We start from the raw sequence: 21,387 nt of genomic DNA, 5'->3' as shown, positions 1-21,387 counted from the left end.
TGGGTGCCTGGAATGTGCTCCCTTGGGTGGTGGTGGAAGCAAATACAATAGTAATCAAGAGGTTTTTATACAGGCACATAAACATGCATGAAATGGAAGGGTATGGGCATTGTGTAGGCAGAAAGCATTAATGGGCATTTGATTATTAATTTAATCAGTTTGGCACAATATTATGGGCCACAGAGTCTATTTTGTAATGTACTCTTCTATGTTCTATGTGCAAACTCCACCCAGGCACAAGCGGAGATCAATATTGAACTGGGGTTGCTGAATCATCAGGCAGCAGTTCTGTATCAGCCAGAGGGCAAAATTAATGGAGATCTATTGTAACAACACGGTGGGCAGCTCACCACGGCTGCAGCTGAGGCCAGCGGCTCACCATCACCTTCCGAGCAAAAATATGGGGTGAATCGTTAAACGCTGACTTCGGCAACAGCACTCGCAATCCAGGAAAGGAGCACATTCGTTGTTTAAGCTGTCACAGGGTAGTGTGTCGCAGATACACTGATATACTGAGAGATACGGTCAGATCAGGCTGCTCGCATACAGCAAGTCAACAAGGGATATTGTATCCATATCGCAGTTAGCTGTAAATATGCACATAAGTATCATCACCTGGTCTAATAAACTTAACAAAATGCATCAGTAGAAAGTTAGTACAGGTAGTTCATGGCATTACATCATCAACAAATGCTGTGTTGCTCGGATTTCCAACATCTACAGATTTTCACTCGTCTGTGCATCAATGAGGCCAGTTTTTGTTTTTAAAAAAATATATATTGTTGAAAGGCTAAGGATTTTTAAATTTGCTCTCAGAATTTGAAAACTATGACAAGAATCCAAGAGTCACAAACACGACAAAATCTGCAGATGCTGGAAATTCAAAGCAACACCCACAAAATGCTGGAGGAGCTCAGCAGGTCAGGCAGCATCTATGGAAAAGCAGTCTCGAAGAAGGGTCTCGGCCCGAAGTGCGGACTGTTTACTCTTGCCTGGTCTGCTGAGTTCCTTCAGCATTTTGTGTGTGTTGCTTAGGAATCCAGAAGTACTGCCAAGCAGAGGAGAATTTCAGAGCTTTGTAACAAGGCGAGAACAAAACCACTTCAGTGGGTAGACGGGAAAATGGAGAGAACATGAGCTGGACAAAATCAGAACCACATTACTTGATGTTAAAACTGAATGCTACCTTTTCATGAATCTCCTGAGTAGATTGTGCGTCACAGAAAGCAACAGTTGCCATGTCCTTCAGGATTGGCATCTCCACGGTACAGTCTCTGCCATCCAGCAGTGCCACCAGAGGGCGCGGATGCATTGGTCCATTCATAATTTGAGGACGGATACCTGGAAAGAACAAATGAATGTGAACTATTATTAAAGGCTAGCATAAACAGGGACATGCATTCATCCTCAGCAGACTGAAATCCAGCAGAGAAAAGGAATGTAACCTGTAAATCTGAAAGCGCTCCCATTGAAGTAAAACCCTGTATTAACATCCAGGGCACCAGTGTGTGCTTTCCTTGTGAAATACGGTAATTTCAAATTCTGAAGTTCCATACTTGGAATGAAAATCTGTCCTCTGTCTCCTCATTATTCTTGACTATTATTAGCAATCAATTTCATTTTTAACGAATAAAAGGTGCCCATGAAAGTCAAGTTGGTAAATTCGGTTTGTCCCCATCCTGTGCTGTCAACAGTTGTCAACCATGCAGAATGTATAGATTCATTCATACTGTTTTAAGAATATTGTATTTATTTGTGGGATGTGCTGGTCAATGGGTGTGATTTGGTACAAAATGGTTATCATTAGCACTAATATGGCTTTAGTTATGTGTGCGTGATATTACTGTTACCGATTTCAGTTGATGTTCTAAAGCAGGGGCTCCCAGCTTTTTATTATGCCAATGAGCCTTACCATTAATCGAGGGGTCCATAGACCCCAGGTTGGCAATCCCTGCTCTAAAGAGACAGAGAGATAATACATACATCTTCTGACTGACATTCAACTAATGACTGAAAACATCTTACTTTGCTGAACATTAATAACACGTACACAACTGAAACATGCCACACATAATCCATGCCCAACTATCACACTTCCCCTTACAGGAAAACTACTTTACTCCATACACACCACATTCAACGTAAACAGTTTTATGTAACCTCTCTATTGAAGCTGCTCCTACTATAAGAATAAATAAACAATATTAAAATTGAAATTCATTACACAGCTATATCTATCTGCAACTCAGCTCCAGCAGCTGAAAAACGAGGGCAGCAATATGGGAACACGAACACGTTAATCAGACTAACTGTACTGAACTTCTAAAGAGCTGGCAGAGAATCAAAGGGCAGAATGGCCTCCTCTGTTGTTATATTTCTTCTAAAATCAATGATAAGTTAAAGGAGCAAGAAACTAGATTCTTAACTGAATTTTATACTAAAGACCATAAAGAAGTAGTTTCACACGGAGTTTCTTAATCCAAATTTCATCCTCTCTGCTACTGAGGCATTGTGTTAAAGGGCTTCATTTTGGTTTACAAGCACACTTGAGAGAAGATGTCAAAAGCATTTAACCTTGAAGACTATTGGCAGATGCAGAGAGATTCACACATGTAATAACTTAATCTGACTCTTCCCTCTTCTCTGCTCCACCATTCCACTAACTGGAGGAGAACTGAAGGAGCAGACAAGAATCTAAATCTGAAACACTTCTAACAAATTTATTTATCTGAAATACTGGAAAGAGTGAGGTTTTGACTTTGACCTCTGCTGAAGGAAGAACATCGTGCCCGTGCTGTGCAAGCAGAAAATGCAAACTCGGAACAAAATTTTCCTTTGCACTGTGGAAGGGGAAAAACTTCCCGAATCAGGTCCCGTTTGGTCATGGGCTGATGGAAACAGGCAAAAATTGAAGGTTACCTTCAACATTCTGGCACCCACATGAACAAACTTCACATTTTAAAATGTTGAATCACTGACTTCTTTTATCCAGGAGAGCACAGTGCCAGGATAAATGGTGACCAAGTGAAATTTTAACTGTGGTCATGTTTTTCTTAATGTGTGCACTTGAATACATTGAGAATAAATGCTGGCATTCTAAGCTTGGCTTGCACCTGGACAAAACTTTGGGCTAAACCACTGAGGATGAAAAATGATGAAACCATTTTAGACCATAAGACCATAAGTTATATGAGCAAAATGAGGCCACTTGGCCCATCGAGTCGGCTTTACCATTTCATCATGGCTGATCCATTTTCTCTCTCAGCCCCAATCTCCTGCTTTCTCCCCTACCCGTTCATGCTCTGACTAATCAAGAGTCTATCAACCTCTGCTTTAAACACAGCCAGTGACTGGGCCTCCACAGTGGCAACAAGTTCCACAAATTCACCCCCCACTGGCTAAAGAAAATCCTCCTCATCTCTGAAATGGACGTCCCTCTATTCTGAGGCAGTGTCCTCTGGCCTTAGGACTCTCCCACTATTTTGAGGTGGTTTTGTACAAAACCCAGCCACAGAAGGTTTCCCAACACCTGCACAAGATCGCAGTGCTAAGAGCTGTTGCCATTAGGCAAGATATCAGAATAGCTTCAAAGCAGACAACAGGTACGTACATTTGTAGTAGTTAAGTTTGATTTTTTTCTAAAGTCTATTGGCAAAAATATCCCCAGTGAGCCCGGGGACAGCTATGAACAGTGTTTCACACTATCAAATATTCATGAAGGCAAATCAATCAATTTACAGCTTGGTTTCACATCAGTAATTATATTCTGGGTTTGCTGGGGGGGGGGGGGGGACATGTAGAGGGAGAGGCATGAGGGGCACTTCTCTGAAATATGAGCCAGCAACAGAATTATTTCTGGGTAAGCACATGTAACGGGGCCGCTGGTATTTTAATAAAATTTAATAGTGGATGGAGGGGGGATGGTGTGGGGGAGGAGAATCTTAACTAGCCTCCCACATGCTCTAGTTCCCTGTGGAATACCTCACCTCAGCTTCAGCCTCTTGGGCAGGGGGAAGTGAAGATAAATGGTCAAAATGTCGCGCTGCCAATTACTGTAACTGCATCGTGAAACGCAGAGCTTTTTGTTTTCAAACAGGCACATTTATAAGCTAGAATAATTTGAAATGGAAACAAATTAATATCTGATCCTAAAATTATACTGCGAATGCAGCAGAAATCAGACACCAGTGAACCAAATCCAATGGAGTTCGGCATGGTGCAATTCTTCTTCTGGTAGCAGCACTTCATGCTGAGTCTCTGCTGTCTATTTAATTCTAGTTGTACCAAGATGAGTTTAAAGAAAATCTTCAGCAATGTCTTAACACCATGGCCACTTACTTATATCTACTACATCAGCAAAGTTAAAAGCACCTCGGGCTGGAACACATGTTTGCATTCTTTAGTGCTATTCCACTCAATACTGAGAAACCAGAAAACCTGCTCAATCTGCCTGACAAGAAAATATCAAAAATATCAAATACAAAAGCTAATCCAGCAGCTGAACAGGTTTCAAACTGCTAAGTCGCTATAATAATACAAGGATCTCACCACAACAGGGCACAGCTTTAAACGTGATTAACGGGGGCTATCAAAATCCGAATAAGGTTTAATATTGCAAAATTTGTAAACATTGCGGCAGCAGTACAGTGCAATACATAATAGAGAAAAAAACTCGATTCCAAAATATATATATGAAATAGTTAAATTAAATAAGTAGTGCAAATTATAGAAATAAATAAATAGTGAGGTAGTGTTCATGGGTTCAATGTCCATTCAGAAATTGAGTGGCCGAGGGGAAAAAGCTGTTCCTGAATCATCGAGTGGGTGTCTTCAGACTTCTGTACCTCCTTCCTGATGGTAGCAATGAGAACAGGGCATGGCCTGGGCGATGGGGGTCCTTAATGATGGACGCTGCCTTTTTGAGGCACCGCTCCTTGAAGATGTCTGGATACTCTGGAGGCCAGCGCCAATGACAGAGCTGACAAGTTTACAGAGACCATTTTCTGCTGCTAATTTAAAATTAAACAATATGAATCAAAGTGATCACTGCGCCATTTGCTCAGCTTCGTTGACTATCTGTGAGTAGCTGGAAAATCACGTGTGCAAATTGCAAACTTGATCATTACGAAGGGAAATAAAGAAAATATCACACAATCAAAGCAACAGAACATGCAATATAGTCCAAGCTTAACACATTCTGCCATTTCCTCTATCTGTCCCTGCAAGGCAGTGAAGTTGTGAATGTCCCTTTGATTTGGTTAACAGAGACGCACAGAATTTTGCCGATGATACTCCATCTGGTAAACTGGCAAACCACAGATGATAAGGTTGAGCAGGTCGTGGGTCTGCAGCTATTGGGCATTCCTGTCAGGAACTGCTTGCAAAGTTTAACGGGTTAAAAGGCATCATCTCTCCAACAGAAAGAATGAAAACCAATAAACATCACATTGACCCAAATCCGTACGATGTAATTCAGAGGCACTCCCATGACGCTGCGGTATTCTTTTCAAACAACTTTGGCTCTCAGAAGATGAGGAACTGGCAAGAGGAGTGCAGAGACAGCAGGTTGGCAGAACATCTGTTCCTTCTACGACTCTATCCAAACATTCAGTCATCCTGCATCTCCGCTAATTATTTAAAATGCTGTCACTGCACATGTCATTTTTCTTCATCATGCTAAATACCATTTTAACTTATGAATGACTGTGGCAGCTGCAGACAAGATTGGCAGCGAAAATGCATTGCACGAAGACATGAATAATGCAGTGAAAATTGCATTTGTGCCAATGTCAATATCGCATGTTTTTTTAGATAAAGTAAAATTCAATTACTTTAATCACAAATATTATTTCTCCCCCCTCCTCCTGAAACATATTCCCAAGACTAGTTACCTACTAATGGATAATAACTCCTTCAACAGAAGGTGAAAGGTTAACAAACCATAGAGTTATTTCCAGAAAAGCTGCATACTTGCCCATGCTTTTTAATCACTCTACTGACACCACCTCAGAATGTGCTGGGAATCTGCCATTTTGTAAAGGGCAGGCCTTGACCTTTTCCCTGATCCTATTCAAAAACTCTAACAGTACATAATTTCCAGTTAGTTCGTTCACGTTTCACTTTTTAATTTTGAAAATATTTCCATTAAATGGCTCTGTTGTTGGTACATTTCTTTCGTGGGGCCTCAGGCAGTGTACCATTTTATTATCACAGCGTAAACAGAGATAGTGGTTAATGTTATTCGGCTGGGCTGAAAGTGGATGGGGGAGGAAGAAAGGAGGCTGCTCATATTGAATGCATAATGAATGCTTTATCAGGCCAATGAGAAAGGTCAAACTAGAAACTCCTGAAAACCCACAAACCCCTCAATGTAAAAATTTATAATAATCCAAACACCTTTATGATCAATGGCAGAAACAAAGGGCCATTTTAAAGGATCTTCTTCATGGGTAGGGTTCCTCTTGACTTAATACACTTTCTCTTTCAAGGAACATAAAGGAAAAAATGTTGCTTCCTCGTTTGAAAATAATGTTCCCTGTTGTGGCTTGGCAAGTGTAGCCCCTCGCAAAGATCAGCAGCCTCTCTGTATGATCAATATTTGAAATGAAAAGGATATGGGGAAAAAATAAAAGTTATTGAGTTGAGTTATATAAAAAATAAGAATTGAAAATGGCTTCAAAGCCAATGATTATCCAAACTAGCTTCAGTTTGGTGTTTGTCTTGCAAATCAGAAAGACACATCAATCTTAAGTTATGAAGAAAGAATATAATTAAAAACTAAACTCTTGTTTATCCCCTATATCCTTTTCATTTGAAATATTAATCTTATGGAGGGGATGCTGATCTTTGCGAGGGGCTACACATGCAAAGCCACAACAGGGAATATATTTTCAACAGAAGAAACATTTTCCCTTATCTTCCTTGAAAGAGAAAGCGCTCAGTAGTGTGGGCAGGCTACTGCATTGCACTATAGTAAATTAAATGAGGTAACTCGCACCTCTGCCGTTCTGTTATTTTGCTGCCAGATTCATCTTTCCATTCAGTTTAATCTTTTAATGCAAGCTACTGTATTACTGTCTAGATTGCAAACACACATAATTATTCAACAGGTTAAGGGTCAGATATCACTTCAACTAAATGAATTTCAATTACACCACGTCCTACTCAAAACCATGTCCAGGGAAGGAATTTTAAATTGGGGGTTTGCAAACTCTCAGATACCGGAGAGTGTCCGAGGATCTGCACTCAGCTCTGGAATGAAGTGCAGTGGGAAAAAAAAGACAGGAGGAAAATCACTTTGGAGTCAATAATAGACACATCAAGAATGTGTCCTGAGCTGGGCTGTCCTCATTACACACTCTGATGTGTTTGTTGTGAGGGGCTTGAATCAGGAGGGACAAAACTAATTCTTTATCAACACTTGTTTCAGGTCAGTATTAAAAAATAATTAGTTCCAGATCAACTGCTCCGAAATTAGGAAGTTTTGGGAAGTTTAAGTTTATATGTTGGGAATTCTGGGGTACAACACATAACTTAGTAAATGGATGCAAGGATCAATTTCTCCTTCAATTATATGTCTTTAGTCGCAAACACAGCTCTTAATTTCAGTTGTTTACTGGGAAGCAAGGCTGTATTTTATTCTGAGGAGGGTTCCGAGTTTCCACTGTCTACAGCACAGAGAACTCCACCTCCCCCTCAAATGAAAAGCTGAACAGCTTGTTGCATGGAGCACACTGTATAAAGTGTCTTTGTTTTACTGCTGATGCACAAAGACTGCTTGTCCTTGCTCACGTCTCTTGCTCTTTGCCACCCAGTCATATCCTATTCCAATGCCACCCTGCCAAGTAAATTAGAGCTTACTCCTTGTTAAATAGCCGCCTTTGTATTACTGTAATGTCCCTGGTACGATCTCACAGAAAAAACAAAAGGGAAGCCATTTCTCTAATTCTCATTAATCTCCATTGCATGCACCACAACAGAGCTTAGATGGTTTAAATGTGTTAAACTGCAGCATATGAAGTGCGCATAAACAGGCTACAGGCTCATCAAACACACACACACACACACTCTCTCTCTCTCTCTCTCTCACACACACACACACACACACACACACACACACACACACACACACACACACACACACACACACACACACACACACTCATATACTCAAATGGAAGGATTAATTCACTAGTATAAACCAAACGTTTACAGTTTGAAAAGATGGTGCACAATTATTAAACAAAGAGAAAAGAAACAGGAAGTTTTCCTTGCCTGGAAAATGTTGCTTCCACATTCTTCACATTAATACATTGATAAGAGTCACACATGGTACATGGCAGCGGAGGAAAACAGAAATTAAAAAAAAACACAACAGGCAGACACTCAGTGTTCAGGGTCTAGTTCGTAGCCTCCGTCAGTACAACTACAAGGGATGTCTTCGATCAAGCAGTTCCCCCCCCCCCCCCCCCCCACAGCTGCAACATCTCGAGACAAATGTCTCTTTGAACACAAATAGAAAAGAAAAGGCTTTTGTCCTGGGCGCTGAGGAAAGGTCCAGGCTCCCCTAACACGGATACAGTCACCTTCACACCACTGTAAACTCCACAGTACTCACGCCGCACTGTGCTGAAGCTTTTAACTAATCACAATTTATTCCAACCCCTTGAAAAATCATGTGAGCCAGCCTAAAAAAAACACTTAGAAACCAGACACGCTGAATGTGCTTTTTAAAGTTATTATTTGATTTTAGTTTTTAATAGCCTGTTGTTTTTCCTGCAGTTCTGATTTACTCAATTTTATTTCACACAACAGTTAATTCCAAGTAGGAATTTGAAGGCTTTGGTAACTCTTCAGTTTTTGTATAAATTTCTGTTTCCTTCAACCTACTCCCTTCATGACCCCCTCCCCCACATTCATTTCCAACCTCTTGTCTTCATACGGCCTATCAACTGGGAGGGTGAGGATTCCAGGGTCTTGGAAGTGTCTTTAACAATATAAGCAATGGGCAGATGGCAGGACACGGTATCTATCTACCACACCCACCAATACGCCCCTCATCCCTTAAGTGAGATGCCGCCGAGATGGCAGGGCAGTAAGGCAGCAAGATATCCAAGCAGATGGTGGCAAGTTGAATATGAGAATCAAAAACCTGAAGCAGAATTATTTAAAAACCCTGATTCAGTACTTTTGATTGCAATCCTAGCTGATACAGATGCTGCTAGTGCAACGTCACTGACAGCCAACGACTCAAGTTGCTGCACATCCTAAACCATTCCAGAAAGCTTACAAAAACACACGCAAAAGACAAAGTAGAGTCCCTGACGGGATGCTGCCCAATTGGGACCATCTCTAGCAGCATGTTATTAGTTAGAATCTGTGCCGACCGTCTCCAGTTCCCAGGTGTGTAACAGTGGCAGATGAAGAGGAAATTGGAGATTTATTTTAGTGGGAGTATCATTACGTTTATGTTTGGATTTATTTTAGAAGCATTTGTAAGGCAGGCAAGTACAGCGCGTTAACTGTAAATTTCCCGAGTGTGAGGTAGAATTTAGACAGGGTAAGAGTAGGGTAGTGGCTTGTTAATGGGAATATGGCGAGAATAATATAGGACTATGTTTAGTTTAGTGGTTCGATTTATTTATTTAATGCCCTTTGAGCCGCCCAGTAATTCCCCGATTTAATCCTAGTCTAATCACGGTACAATTCACAATGACCAATTAACCTACCAAACGGTAGGTCTTTGGGAGGAAACTGGAGCACCAGGAGGAAACCCACACTGTCATGGGAAGAATGTACAAATTCCTTACAGGCGGTGGTGGGAATTGAACTCCGGTCGCTGATACCATTCTGCTAACCACTATGCTACCGTATTATTAGGTGCTTGATGGCTAGAGCAGATTCAGAGGTTAAAAAGCATGTATCCATGCTGTATGGCTGACTGTAACATTTACCTTAAAACAAAGCCAATATATTTACTGTAGTAATAGCAGGGTATAGATTTAACTCAATGATAGAAGAATTTAAAGATATCCATTTTGAGTACAGATAAAGAGCCAAGGCTTGTGCTCCCTTTGTTCCAGTAGGTTCAGATCAGCCCATCATGGGAGAAGAAATGGGAAAGTGACATGCACAAAACGCTGCAAGAACTCAGCAAGTCAGGCAGCATCTCCGGAAATGAACAGACGGTCAACGTTTCGAGCCCAGAACCTTCTTCAGGACTGGGAAGGAAGGGGAAGACGCCAGCATCTGCAGAACTTCTTGTGTTCAGAAGAAAACGGGAATGAGCCGAATCTAGTCCGTCCTGCCATTCACAAAGCGATGGGGGATTGATCACTCAGCCTTTGCTATTGTATTCTTCAGGTACATTACTACTGATTTTTATTATTTTGGGTTAATTTCTTGACACCTTCGCCCATCAGAGATCTATTCATGTCAATCTCAAAATTCAATAGCACACACCAGCTCGATCTTTACACCTTCTGATTCCACTAAGATTATGGCATTCAGATCAAGAATGTAGAATGAGCCACCTCAGCCTTAAAATGAGGCTAGTTAGGAATTAACCCAGCAAGCATTATTTTTCAGGTAATGAATACATCAAGCTCGCTTTCCCGAAGAGATGGTGGATGCCGGATCGCCTGAGAATTCTGAGATTGACATGAATGGATCTCTGATGGGCGAAGGTGTCAATAAATTAACTCAAAATAATAAAAATCAGTAGTAATGTACCTGAAGAATACAATAGCAAAGGCTGAGTGATCTCTTCCTGTTCCTAAAGGTTTGCTCCAACTCCAGTGCAAACTCATTTGTTAACACCAAAAACTTAATGCAAATTCTTCAGCTTCTCGGCAATACCATCAGAAGATCTGTGTGAAGTGAGTGTGTGACAGATTTATCAGAGAGGGTGGAGCGACGCGGCGGGGGAGTGACGCAGAACGGGGTGCAACGCAGGGAGAGTGGGAGTGACACTGAGAGGGGAGAGCAATGCAGGGAGAGGGGGAACAATGCATTCAGAGAAGGAGCAAAGCAGAGAGAGCGCCATGGAGAGAGGAAGCGCAATGGAAAGCAGAAGTGCATCAGCGAGAGAGCACACGACAGGCTGAGAGAGTGCGACAGAGAGGGGGAGCAAGCGCGGCAGAGGAGGGAGCGAGCGCAGCGGGGGGAGCGAGTGCGGCAGAGGGGGGAGTGAGTGCGGCTGAGGGAGGGAGTGCGTGGCAGAGAGGGGGAGCGAGCGTGACAGAGAGAGGGAGCGAGGGAGACAGAGGAAAGGAGCGAGCACAACAAAGAGAAAGCAAGCTCGACAGACAGAGAGTGTGTGTGACAGTGAGTGCGGCAGAGAGGGTTTAATGTGTATTGTCTTTTAGTAGTGTAGTAATTGTTTTAGTCACTGGTTGTATATATAGCACTGAATTTGTAATAAAGATATTTTGTATATAAAAAAAGAGTGAGCGTGACAGAGAGGGAGTATGTGTGACAGAGAGAGGGAACAAACGTAACAGAGATGGAGTGCACAGCAGAGAGGGAGAGAAACAAACCTGTTGAGCAGGTTTTGCTATAAACAGACATCAACCTAATAGATTTAGAACAATTCATATTTTTGTTGTGAGGAACGTTGATCCCTTCCTGAGTTTAGCAGAAATGTTGCAATGATGATGAGGTGGCCAAGAGTTACTGGAGCCTGCAGTTGCCTCCAGCTGTGCTCACGTCTGACAGCACTGTACTCGGTCAAAACTGAAGTTGTTCTGACGAGCACTTTCTCTTTCCTCATATGTAAACAAATCGTGAGAAGTGCCTCACTAAGGACTTTTCCTTACACATGAGGTCTTAGTAAAATGATGCAAGTCCACCTTTTACAAACCCCATGGGCAAAGTCACTGCTTTCAACACATGGAAATATAGAAATCACATTTACACATTTTTACACACCATGTAAAGAGCCAGTACACTTTTAAGGGCAAGACCCTCAACACCGTTGATGAGCAGAGGGAACATAACCCCCTGAAAGTGGCTACAGGGGTTGATAGGCGGTTGAGAAGGCAGATGGCATGCTTGTCGAGGTACTGAGTTCAAAATCGAGGAAGTAATGTTCCAGCTTTATAGAACTCTAGTTAAGTCACAGCTGGAGAATGGCATACAGTTCTGGTCGTCCCATTATCAGAACAATGTTGAGGCTTTAGAGAGGTTGATCAAACTTATGTTGATTTCTCTGCAGAGGCTGAGGGGAGATCTAATAGAGGTTTATTAGGATTATGAGAGGCATAAATAGAGCTGACAGACAGTATCTTTTTCCCAGGGTTGAAATGTCTAATACCAGACCGGCATGCTTTTAAGGTGAGAGGGGGGTACTTTCAAAGAAGTTGTGAGGGGCAAGTTTTTCACCACATGGGAAGTAGTGGATGCCTGGAAAATGCTCCTGGGATGGTGGTAGAGGCAGGAATTGTCCATTTCAGATACAGGCACATGAATGTGAGGAAAATGGAAGGATATGGGCATTGTGTAGGCAGAAGAGATTAGTTTAGTCAAGTCATATACTTGGGAAAACATTGTGGGCGATACCTTTCTCTTCCTCGTTAGTGAGAGAGAGGGCCTGTTGAGATGTCAAAGTGCTGGGTCGGACAGTAGTTTCTGATGGACTCTGTGGGCTTGATATTGCATGGGGGGTGGTGGGAGGAGCTGGAGTAAGCGGGGGAGGGGTGATGCTTTTGCTGCTGCTTGTAAGTGGCGGGGGAGAGATGGCCTTCAGGTTCTGACGTTTTACTGTCATTTATTCTTCGGGTTATTTATTTTTCTCTCACTCTGTTTCATGGATTTCTGCAAAGAGTAAGGATTTCAGTTTGTATACTGTACACATTCCTTGATATTAAATGGAGCCATTGACCCACACTGAAGGACCATTTTCTATGTTGTACTGTTTCATGTTCTATAATGGTACAGGAGGAAACCAATTGCCCCATTATACACTATGCCAGCTTCCTGGCGAACATTCCAATAACGACATTCCTCTTTTCCTGCAGCTTTCCGTCATACAAGCCCAACAACTGCACTTTCGTTCCATTTTGCCATAGGGGTAACTTGCCATAGGAGTAACAAGCATGGATTAGGGAAATGTGAGGAAACCAATAGACCCGGAGAGAACTTGCACTGTAGTGGAGAGAATGTGCAGAGCCAGCAGCTGATACAAAGCCTGAAACTAGGTCCCAGAAGCTGTGAAGCTGTCGTGCAACCAGGCCTCAGATTATCCAGAACTCTCAACTAAGTTTAAACTCTCAAAGTACCTCAGGTAACTCTACTAAGTGAGCACAAGAGTTTCTGCAGAGGCTGGGAATCTTAAGCAACACAAACAAAATGCTGTAGGAACTCAGTAAGTCAGTTAGCACCTATAGAGGGAAATGATTCTTAGTCTGGCTTGTGTCCTCTTCCTTTCCAGTCCTGATAAGGGTCTCAGCCTGAAATGTTAACTCTAACAAGTGAGCACTGAATTGTTGCCACACGACCCAGTTAAACAACACACAGAGTCTTTATATCAAGGGTAAAATATTGAACTAAATTACAATCACAACACAGATGCTAGAAAGCTGGAATAAAACCAGGTATAGTAAACACTGATCAGGTCAGACAACATATGTTGAAAAAGACACAGAATTAACTCTTCAGGTCAAAGAACTGGGAATGTGGCATCGTTAGCATTTGTTGGTATAATTTTAAAATGCAGCAGATGTTTCAAAGCTGTGCCATCATTCCTGTTGGACTAACATACTTCCTTGAGGACTGGGAGTATTAAAATCTTCTTGAATAAATTGCTGGATATTGTTCACTAGGTGGCTGTGCAGGTCAAGTCTTTGGATATATTTAACGTGGAGGTTGATAAATTCTTGATTAGTCAGGGCATGATGGACTACGGGGAAAAACCAATAGATTGGGCTGAGAAGGAAAATGGATCAGCCATGATGAAATGGCGGAGAAGACTCAATTGGCCAAGTGGCTTAATTCTACTCCTATATCTTACGGTCTTATATCTCTGCAAAAGGTGGAGACTTTTACTTGCTTCAATTAAGGCTGCCAAGAGATAGACAGAGTCTGTGAATTAGAAGAATTCACATGGAGAATTCTTCCATGGAGAGCTGCTTGCTGCTTGTTGAGTACTCGAAGCACTTGAACGGTCATCATGGAAGATCCAAAGACTGGTGACACAAAACCCCACTATCATAACATCAAAAACAGAGAAGAACACATGTCAGCTGCAACTTTAATAACAAGCTCTCAACATTTTCCAACCTTTTTTTTTGATTAACACCACCTTGTAAATCCAAATGCCCCTGGATTGGCAAGTTTTTTTTTCACAAGTTGCCTTGCTATTTATCACATGATCTATGGGCAATGGTTTAGCATCTTGGTAAAAAAAAAATGGCTGCTGGCACAAAATACACTAACCTGCTCTTTTATCAGAAAGAAATTTAGAGATTAAGTTTGTCAGAAATACATGTTTATTGAACTCAGAGAATGGAGATCACCAGAATCCGAGCCCTCTCAGTTGTCTCCTCCAATATATGGTGGGGAATGCTGGAGGAACTCAGAAGGTCAAGCAGCATCTCTGGAGAGGAATAAACAGTTGACTGTTCAGGATTGATGAGAGGTCTGGGCCTGAAATATCCACTATATATTCCTCAAGATCAGGGGTTCCCAACCTTTATTATGCCATGGGCCCCTACCATTAACCAAGGTATCTGTGGACACCAGGTTGGGAACCCCTGCTCTAGATGTTGCCTGTCCTGCTGAAACCCTCCAGCACTTTGTGCGTGTGTTGTTCAAGGCTCCCAGCATCTGCAAAATCTCTCGTGTGTTATGGTGGGGTATGAAGTACTTTGAGGGGATCCATTTGCCAGAAGAGTGACAAACCAGAAAAATGGAAGAGTAGACCAACAGCTTGCAAATGAGATTTAAGGCAATGATTTGCCATAACTGAGCCAAGGTGTACTCAATACTGCATCAGCAAATGTGGTAAGAAGTGTGAGATTGGTTTTGCTATTTAGTTTGATAAGCTGTTAATCTGGTTATTAATCACGATCACTTTTCTTGTTAACTCTCTCACTGACCTTAACTTTACTTCAAAATTCAATCTTGCATTCTATAATCTACAAAAACACAACGATGAAACTATTAGAAAATGAAATAATAAAAAATCTTGGAAATAGCAACGAAGGAGTCATGCACAGAGAACAAAAAAAGAGTTAATTCTGAGGTCATTCAGAACATATTCATTGACCCTTGTTGCTGAGCTCCACAAATCACTGATATTATATTAGTTTTCCACTTCTCTGAAACTCCTCGTGTACCAGCTCACAACTTCTCTCAACTAGTTCACATTGGTGCTCTTCCCACAGACATCCACCATTAATGCATCAAGGGAAATAGCCTTACCGTTCATCACATGGGAAATATATTCTTTCAAGGTACTTTGTCATTCATCACTCCCCAATCTGCAGAAATCTAGCTGCCGATGTCTCCTGCTTCAACCCTGCCCTACCTTGGCTTCATTGTGTCTTTGGTTCACCTCCTGCTTTTCAATCTCATCCAGCCTCAGATGTACCTGCCCTTCGCCTTCACTTCCACCTCCCAACTCTTGATGAAGAGTCTTAACCTTCTTAATATCACAATGAACTCTTACCCTATTCTGACTGAGCTACTATAGGAAAAATCCTGTCTACATCTACTCTATCCAAACCTTTCGTTATTCAACATGCTTCAAAGATATGCCCCCCACCCCATTCTTCTAAATTCCAGTACAGGCCCCAGAGCTATCCAATGCTCTTCATACATTAATTTTTTCATTCCTGGAATCTTTCTCATCAACCTCCAATGGACACTCTCCAATGCCAGCACAACTTTTCTTCAATAACGGGCCCAAAACTGCTCACATTACTTCAAGCACGGTCTGAGCAATGCCTTATAAAGCCTCAGCATCACATCCTTGCTGTTCTATTTTAGTCCTCTCAAAATTAATGCCAACATTGCATTTGCCTTCCTTACCACTGCCTCATCCCTATGGGGAATCCTGCTCAGGAATCCCAAGTCCATTTGCACCAATGATTTCTGAATTTTCTCTGTGTTTAGAAAATAGTCTATGCCTATATTCCTGCTACCAAAATACATGACCATACACTTCGCTACACTATATTCCACCTGTCACTTCTTTGCCCATTCTGCCAATCTAAGTCCTTCTGCAGACTCCGTTTCCTCAAAACTACCTGCCACTGCACCTATCTTCGTATTGTCTGCAAAATTGGCCAGAAAGCCATCAATTCCATCATCCAAATCACTCACACGTGACAAGGAAAGAAGTGATCCCAACACCGAACAGTGCGGAAAACCACTAGTCACCAGCATCCAACCAGGAAAGGCCCCCTTGATTCCTACTCTTTGCTTCCTGCCAGTTAGCTAATCTCCTATCCATGCTAGTATCTTTCCTCTAATACCATGGGCTCTTATCTTGTTAAGCAGCTTCATATGTGGCGCCTTGTCGAAGGCCTTCTGAAAATGCAAGTAAACAACATCCATTGACTCTTCTTTGTCTATTTCGCCTGCTATTTTCCTCAAAGAATTCCAACAGATTTGTCAGGCAAGATTTCCCATTAGGAAAACCATGCTGACTTTGGCCTATTTTATCATGTGCCTCCAAGTACCCTGAAACCTCACCCTTAATAATGGACCCCAATGTAAGTTAAGATTTAGAGAAATTGTTTGAAGCATAGGAACTTTACAGCCAAACTAACATTCTCAGATCATGAAGGCAATTTCTATCTCATAAGAATCTGCATGTAAGAAGTTACACTTTTTTAATATAGGAGTTGAACCGATTATATAAATTGTTCAGGTATTTAAATAATTGTGAAGAAACAGGCCAAATTTTACCAGTCTTTCTGATATTCTATACGTCCACTAATGAGAATGTTGGCTCTGTGCAACCATATGTTTTCCATTAGTTAGATTATGCCTATAAATTCTGACATATTCTAAAAGCATTTAGCATCAATCTTGAAGAAATTATATTGAATAACAATAGCACAGAACATGTGTGGAAGTATCAGAAAACAGAACACATTTGGAAAAGCAGCCTGGCATCTTACGTTTGCTCAAGAGGGTGATAAAATGCATTCATATTAGGAATTAAGTGTTACATGTTGCTGTCGTACTAACTGCTGTAAGATAACGTAAAGACAGACCTGCACTCCGCAGGTGGGGTCCACATGTGCAGCTCAGTAGGTGGTGCTTGGACTGACTTTATGTCTGGTATTAGCCAGCTGGCCTCTCAGTATATGACAAAATATCAAGATAGCTTTGGTGTGCCTGTACAAAGATTGTCACACTTGTAAAGTTTGGCTGGCATTGAATTACTAACAAGGGGTCAAGCCAGTTTAATTGCACTGCAACATGCACCGCAGTGCTGCAATTACATTTTTGTCCAGTTAATGCTATTTGACTGTAAAAAGAAACAAGTTCAAACAGATGGACGTTTCTCCTTACAGTGTACTGACAGCTTCTCTCTCTCCAGCGACAACACGTGCTGCTGTAGTACTGATCCAACATTTTAGATCACTGGCAAACCTATTCAAGGAATAAAGGCAAAGCCTTCTCACTCCAAATTAAGGCCAATAAATGTCAGACTGTCATTTTGCATCACACTTACTAAACCATGCACGCATTTAACACCTGGATTGGTGAACCTACGTAGGTTTCTTGAACCAGTCAATTTAACTGAGTACTATCTTTGGTCCATTAATTGAATGCTTTGGTAAATGACTTATTGAAGTAAATTGATTGTCACACTATTTTAATTTTAGCTGACGAGCATGTAGATTATTTCACTGCCTTGTCAATGGTCAGATGAGGTATAATTGATGTGGAAAGCAGCTAAATAGAATTTACTGGAAAATGTCTGCTCTGGGGAAGACAGTCAAAGTTTAAAGTACATTTATTATTAATATATGTAAACATTATACAACCTTGAGATTTGTCTCCTTACAGGCAGCCACAAAACAAAGAAACCCAATAGAACACGTTAAAAAAAGGACTGCCAGACACCCAATGTGCAGAAAAAAATAAACAAATCGTGTAAATGATAAAAGTAAGCAAATAGCATTCAGAACTGAGGTTTTATGAAAGTGAGTCCACATACATGAAGACAGGCATCACTGCAGCCGGAGCAGGCCGCAGCCTCAGTTCAGCACAGAGCAGAGCTGAGTAAACATGTGGTGGAGCAAACAGAACCAGCCCATCCCTCGCCTGCGGTCCCCACACTCTAACCTTTTCAATCTGGCCGTCCTCCATTCAGTCAGCAGTTTGACCTCTTTCATTCGACAGTGGCTCCGAAGCAGAGCTTGCTACTATCTTTGACTCAAACAGGAAACTATTTTCAGGGAAAAACTGAAGTTGAGAAAAGGCAGCAAACCGAAAAAAAAAAACGAGGAACCAAAACAAGCATCATCCGCCAGGATTGCAGATCAATTCCCACTGAATCTTTCAGTGCAATCTGACTGGAAATCACTTCCACCGAGCACACTTCCAACAATTACCGGCTCACAGTGCACCAACTGGGAAACCGAGACAGGCATTTCCTGCTGTCGGCTAGTTTTGTGATCCTGACCTGATTTCCATGCACGAGGTAATTTCCCCAGGACACAGGAGAACTTGGACCTACGTTGCTCTGGGTTTCTCCCTGCAGGTCACACCTGGGACGAATAGTCTTATAAATCCAAATGTTCTGTTTTGCAACTTCAAAACTAATTCAAAGGAAGGCACTGGAGTCCGAAATACAGGTGCAACTTCAAATTTACTTCTTAGCGAGGTGCTCACGTATCACATGGTAGCGTGATGATGTATGTAATTCACATAGTAATACACATAACCCGTATAAACAAACAGGAATGCTTAACCAAGACTATGCACAAGATTACTCAAACATTACTTAAATACACAACACCAACGCACAAGGAGAGCAAACTACTCACCTCTGTTTCCTGGACCCTTCCCATTCACCTTAATGCTCTACGGATAGCCTTAATATTCCCAGTCTCCACACTGGTTCCCACCTTTTGTACTGTGGTACTGACATTTCCCATCCTTCCTGAAGCTCACCTTGTTGCAATGCCAATCCCTCTAATACTTGGGGCAACCATTAATACCTTAAAACAAAATACCAAAGATCTTCTCCCCTGCATGAGGGCTCTAACATAATGTTAGTTTTATATCAGTTTTAAAAACTCTTTTGTCTTTTAATCAAATTCTATGAAATGATTGTAGTCAGACAACATTTTTCCTGCAAGTCACACCCATACCCAGTTCTTTATTCTTGAAATACTTTGTTAATAGTTATTCCACCACCCACTGCACAATTCCAACTGGCCAGCACATGTACAGGCTGGGCTGTGGTACCAACAACTTCTGCATTGAAGGGGTGTCCACCAAAATGACCCATTGGCACCAAATGCTGTGCCCTTTTAAGGCAAAAATCTTTTAATTCCAACCACTTCACAAGCTGAAAACTTTCCACACAGTTTTTTTTTAGAATAAGTCAAAATAACTCTATATCCAGGAAGTGCTGGACACAGATATTTACTTACAGGTTTTTTGCAGTGAAATTCAACTCTAGCCTCCCCTTCTGAGAAGGTACGGCAGAGAAGGAATGGGCAGGAATGCATTTATCAATATAACTTCTTAATACACAATCTTGAACAAGCCACCTTGAACAAGCCACATCTATCAGGCTGGAGTCCTTGCAAAGTCCAAATGGAAAGAAGGAATAAATTGTTTAAGAAGCCTATGACATTGTTCTGGCTTTATTGTGAAGATCTTTATTACTGTATTAATGAAAATTTTAAGAGGCCAACACAAAGAGGGCAAACTTGCTAACGTTGCATTTTGCAAACACCAGCTTGTGTTACTAAATCAGCAATTTTGTCCTAAAAGGCATTCAAATGATGCTGATTGTCCTGACATGGAGTTAGAAATATAATATTGCTCCAACAAAAATTCAGCACATCTTCAGGTACAATCTGCTTAATTTCGACTCCACCCAAAAATTATCAGCTACGGCAGCATTCCAGTAAAAGAATTGCCAGCCAAGCAAACATTCACAACTTGCATCTTCACAACACTTCTGTTGCTAGATCTGACTAGTTGCTGTCCTAACAACACAGGATACATTGTGTTCCAGGAAATAGCTGATCGTCACTCTCTGTAGATACGCAGACTGTTGTTGCTCTCAATACTCTTATCTCAGTAAACAGTAGAGCTGCTTACAAAACACATCCCAATTTTCTACTAAAACGTTGATCGCAATGTGCCGGGAAACACTACCATTTTTGTTCATTCATAAATAATTGGTGGAGAAGCAAGTCCAATCATGACACAACATTGTTTACTACGAATCGCGTAAGTAAAGTTTAAATCAGTATCTCAGGTGTTTAGTTAAGTGATTTCAACACTAGTACTAACTTTTATACAATGTGGTGTTCAGAAAGTTCAAAGAACTGAACTAGTTTGAAACTATTATGTATTTCAGGCGGTCTTAATCCAACTTTTTTTAATTGGGCAGTTTCCATCTAGCCTAAAATGCAGGCAATCCCCTGCAAATTGTGCAGCATTAGAAGGCAAAATTAATTCAAAGACTGCTCTGGCCAAAAATAAAAACACGCTAAAAAGACATGCAGATTTGCAAGCTGTCAACTAATTATTCACATCGTCAATTTATTTGGCTGAAATAAATCAACCAATTCCCCAGATCTGTGTGTGCACCGGATATCTTGTTTGCCTGACATGTCAGATTAAGTTGCCTCAATCCTGCATGTCAGATAAATGAGACAGCTCACAGGATGATACAACAGCAAAAAGTGACAAATGATAGCAGCCATGTAAAAAGGAGATTGCAAATTGCTGTTATTTGCAACCCATTCAGCACCGAGAGATAAAATAGGCACTCTGAATTCTCAAGCAAATATGGGGACTTGCTTTTTCACTGTATTCTTTCTAATTACATTGTTCACTCTTCTCGCTTTTCCTTGGTCGCTGGTATAAAATTTCATGAGTACTAATCGACCAGTGCGTTCATCAACACACAAAATACTGGAGTTGCTCAGCAGGTCAGGAGGCAAATAAACAGCGGATGTATCTCACAGGTAGATAGGGTAGTTAAGAAAGCTTATGGGGTGTTAGCTTTCATAAGTTGAGGGATAGAGTTTAAGAGTCGCGATGTAATGATGCAGCTCTATAAAACTCTAGTTAGGCCACACTTGGAGTACTGTGTCCAGTTCTGGTCGCCTCACTATAGGAAGGATGTGGAAGCATTGGAAAGGGTACAGAGGAGATTTACCAGGATGCTGCCAGGTTTAG

At 41.4% G+C, this 21,387-nt stretch overlaps 1 protein-coding gene across 9 annotated transcripts in view; it reads right to left on the bottom strand.

The window, feature by feature from the left end:
- LOC140715429 (C-terminal-binding protein 2) overlaps window positions 1-21,387 on the bottom strand; it is a 309,864-nt gene that overhangs the window by 81,393 nt on the left and 207,084 nt on the right. For 8 of the 9 annotated variants that reach the window (XR_012096134.1, XM_073027606.1, XM_073027609.1 and 5 more), the window contains one exon: window positions 1,187-1,341. Coding sequence is in view for 8 of the 9 variants with exons in the window: in XM_073027606.1 (XP_072883707.1) it covers window positions 1,187-1,341 (155 nt within the window). In the remaining variant the exon portion in view is untranslated. Of the gene's footprint in view, window positions 1-1,186; window positions 1,342-8,274; window positions 8,445-21,387 lie in introns of those variants that run through there. The other variant, XM_073027610.1, reaches the window with a different exon arrangement.

The sequence above is a fragment of the Hemitrygon akajei genome, chromosome 23 (genome assembly GCF_048418815.1).
Source record: "Hemitrygon akajei chromosome 23, sHemAka1.3, whole genome shotgun sequence".
NCBI classification, from domain to species: domain Eukaryota; kingdom Metazoa; phylum Chordata; class Chondrichthyes; order Myliobatiformes; family Dasyatidae; genus Hemitrygon; species Hemitrygon akajei.
The sequence above is the reverse complement of the archived record's forward strand: the minus strand, read 5'-3'. Positions and strand labels throughout refer to the sequence as shown.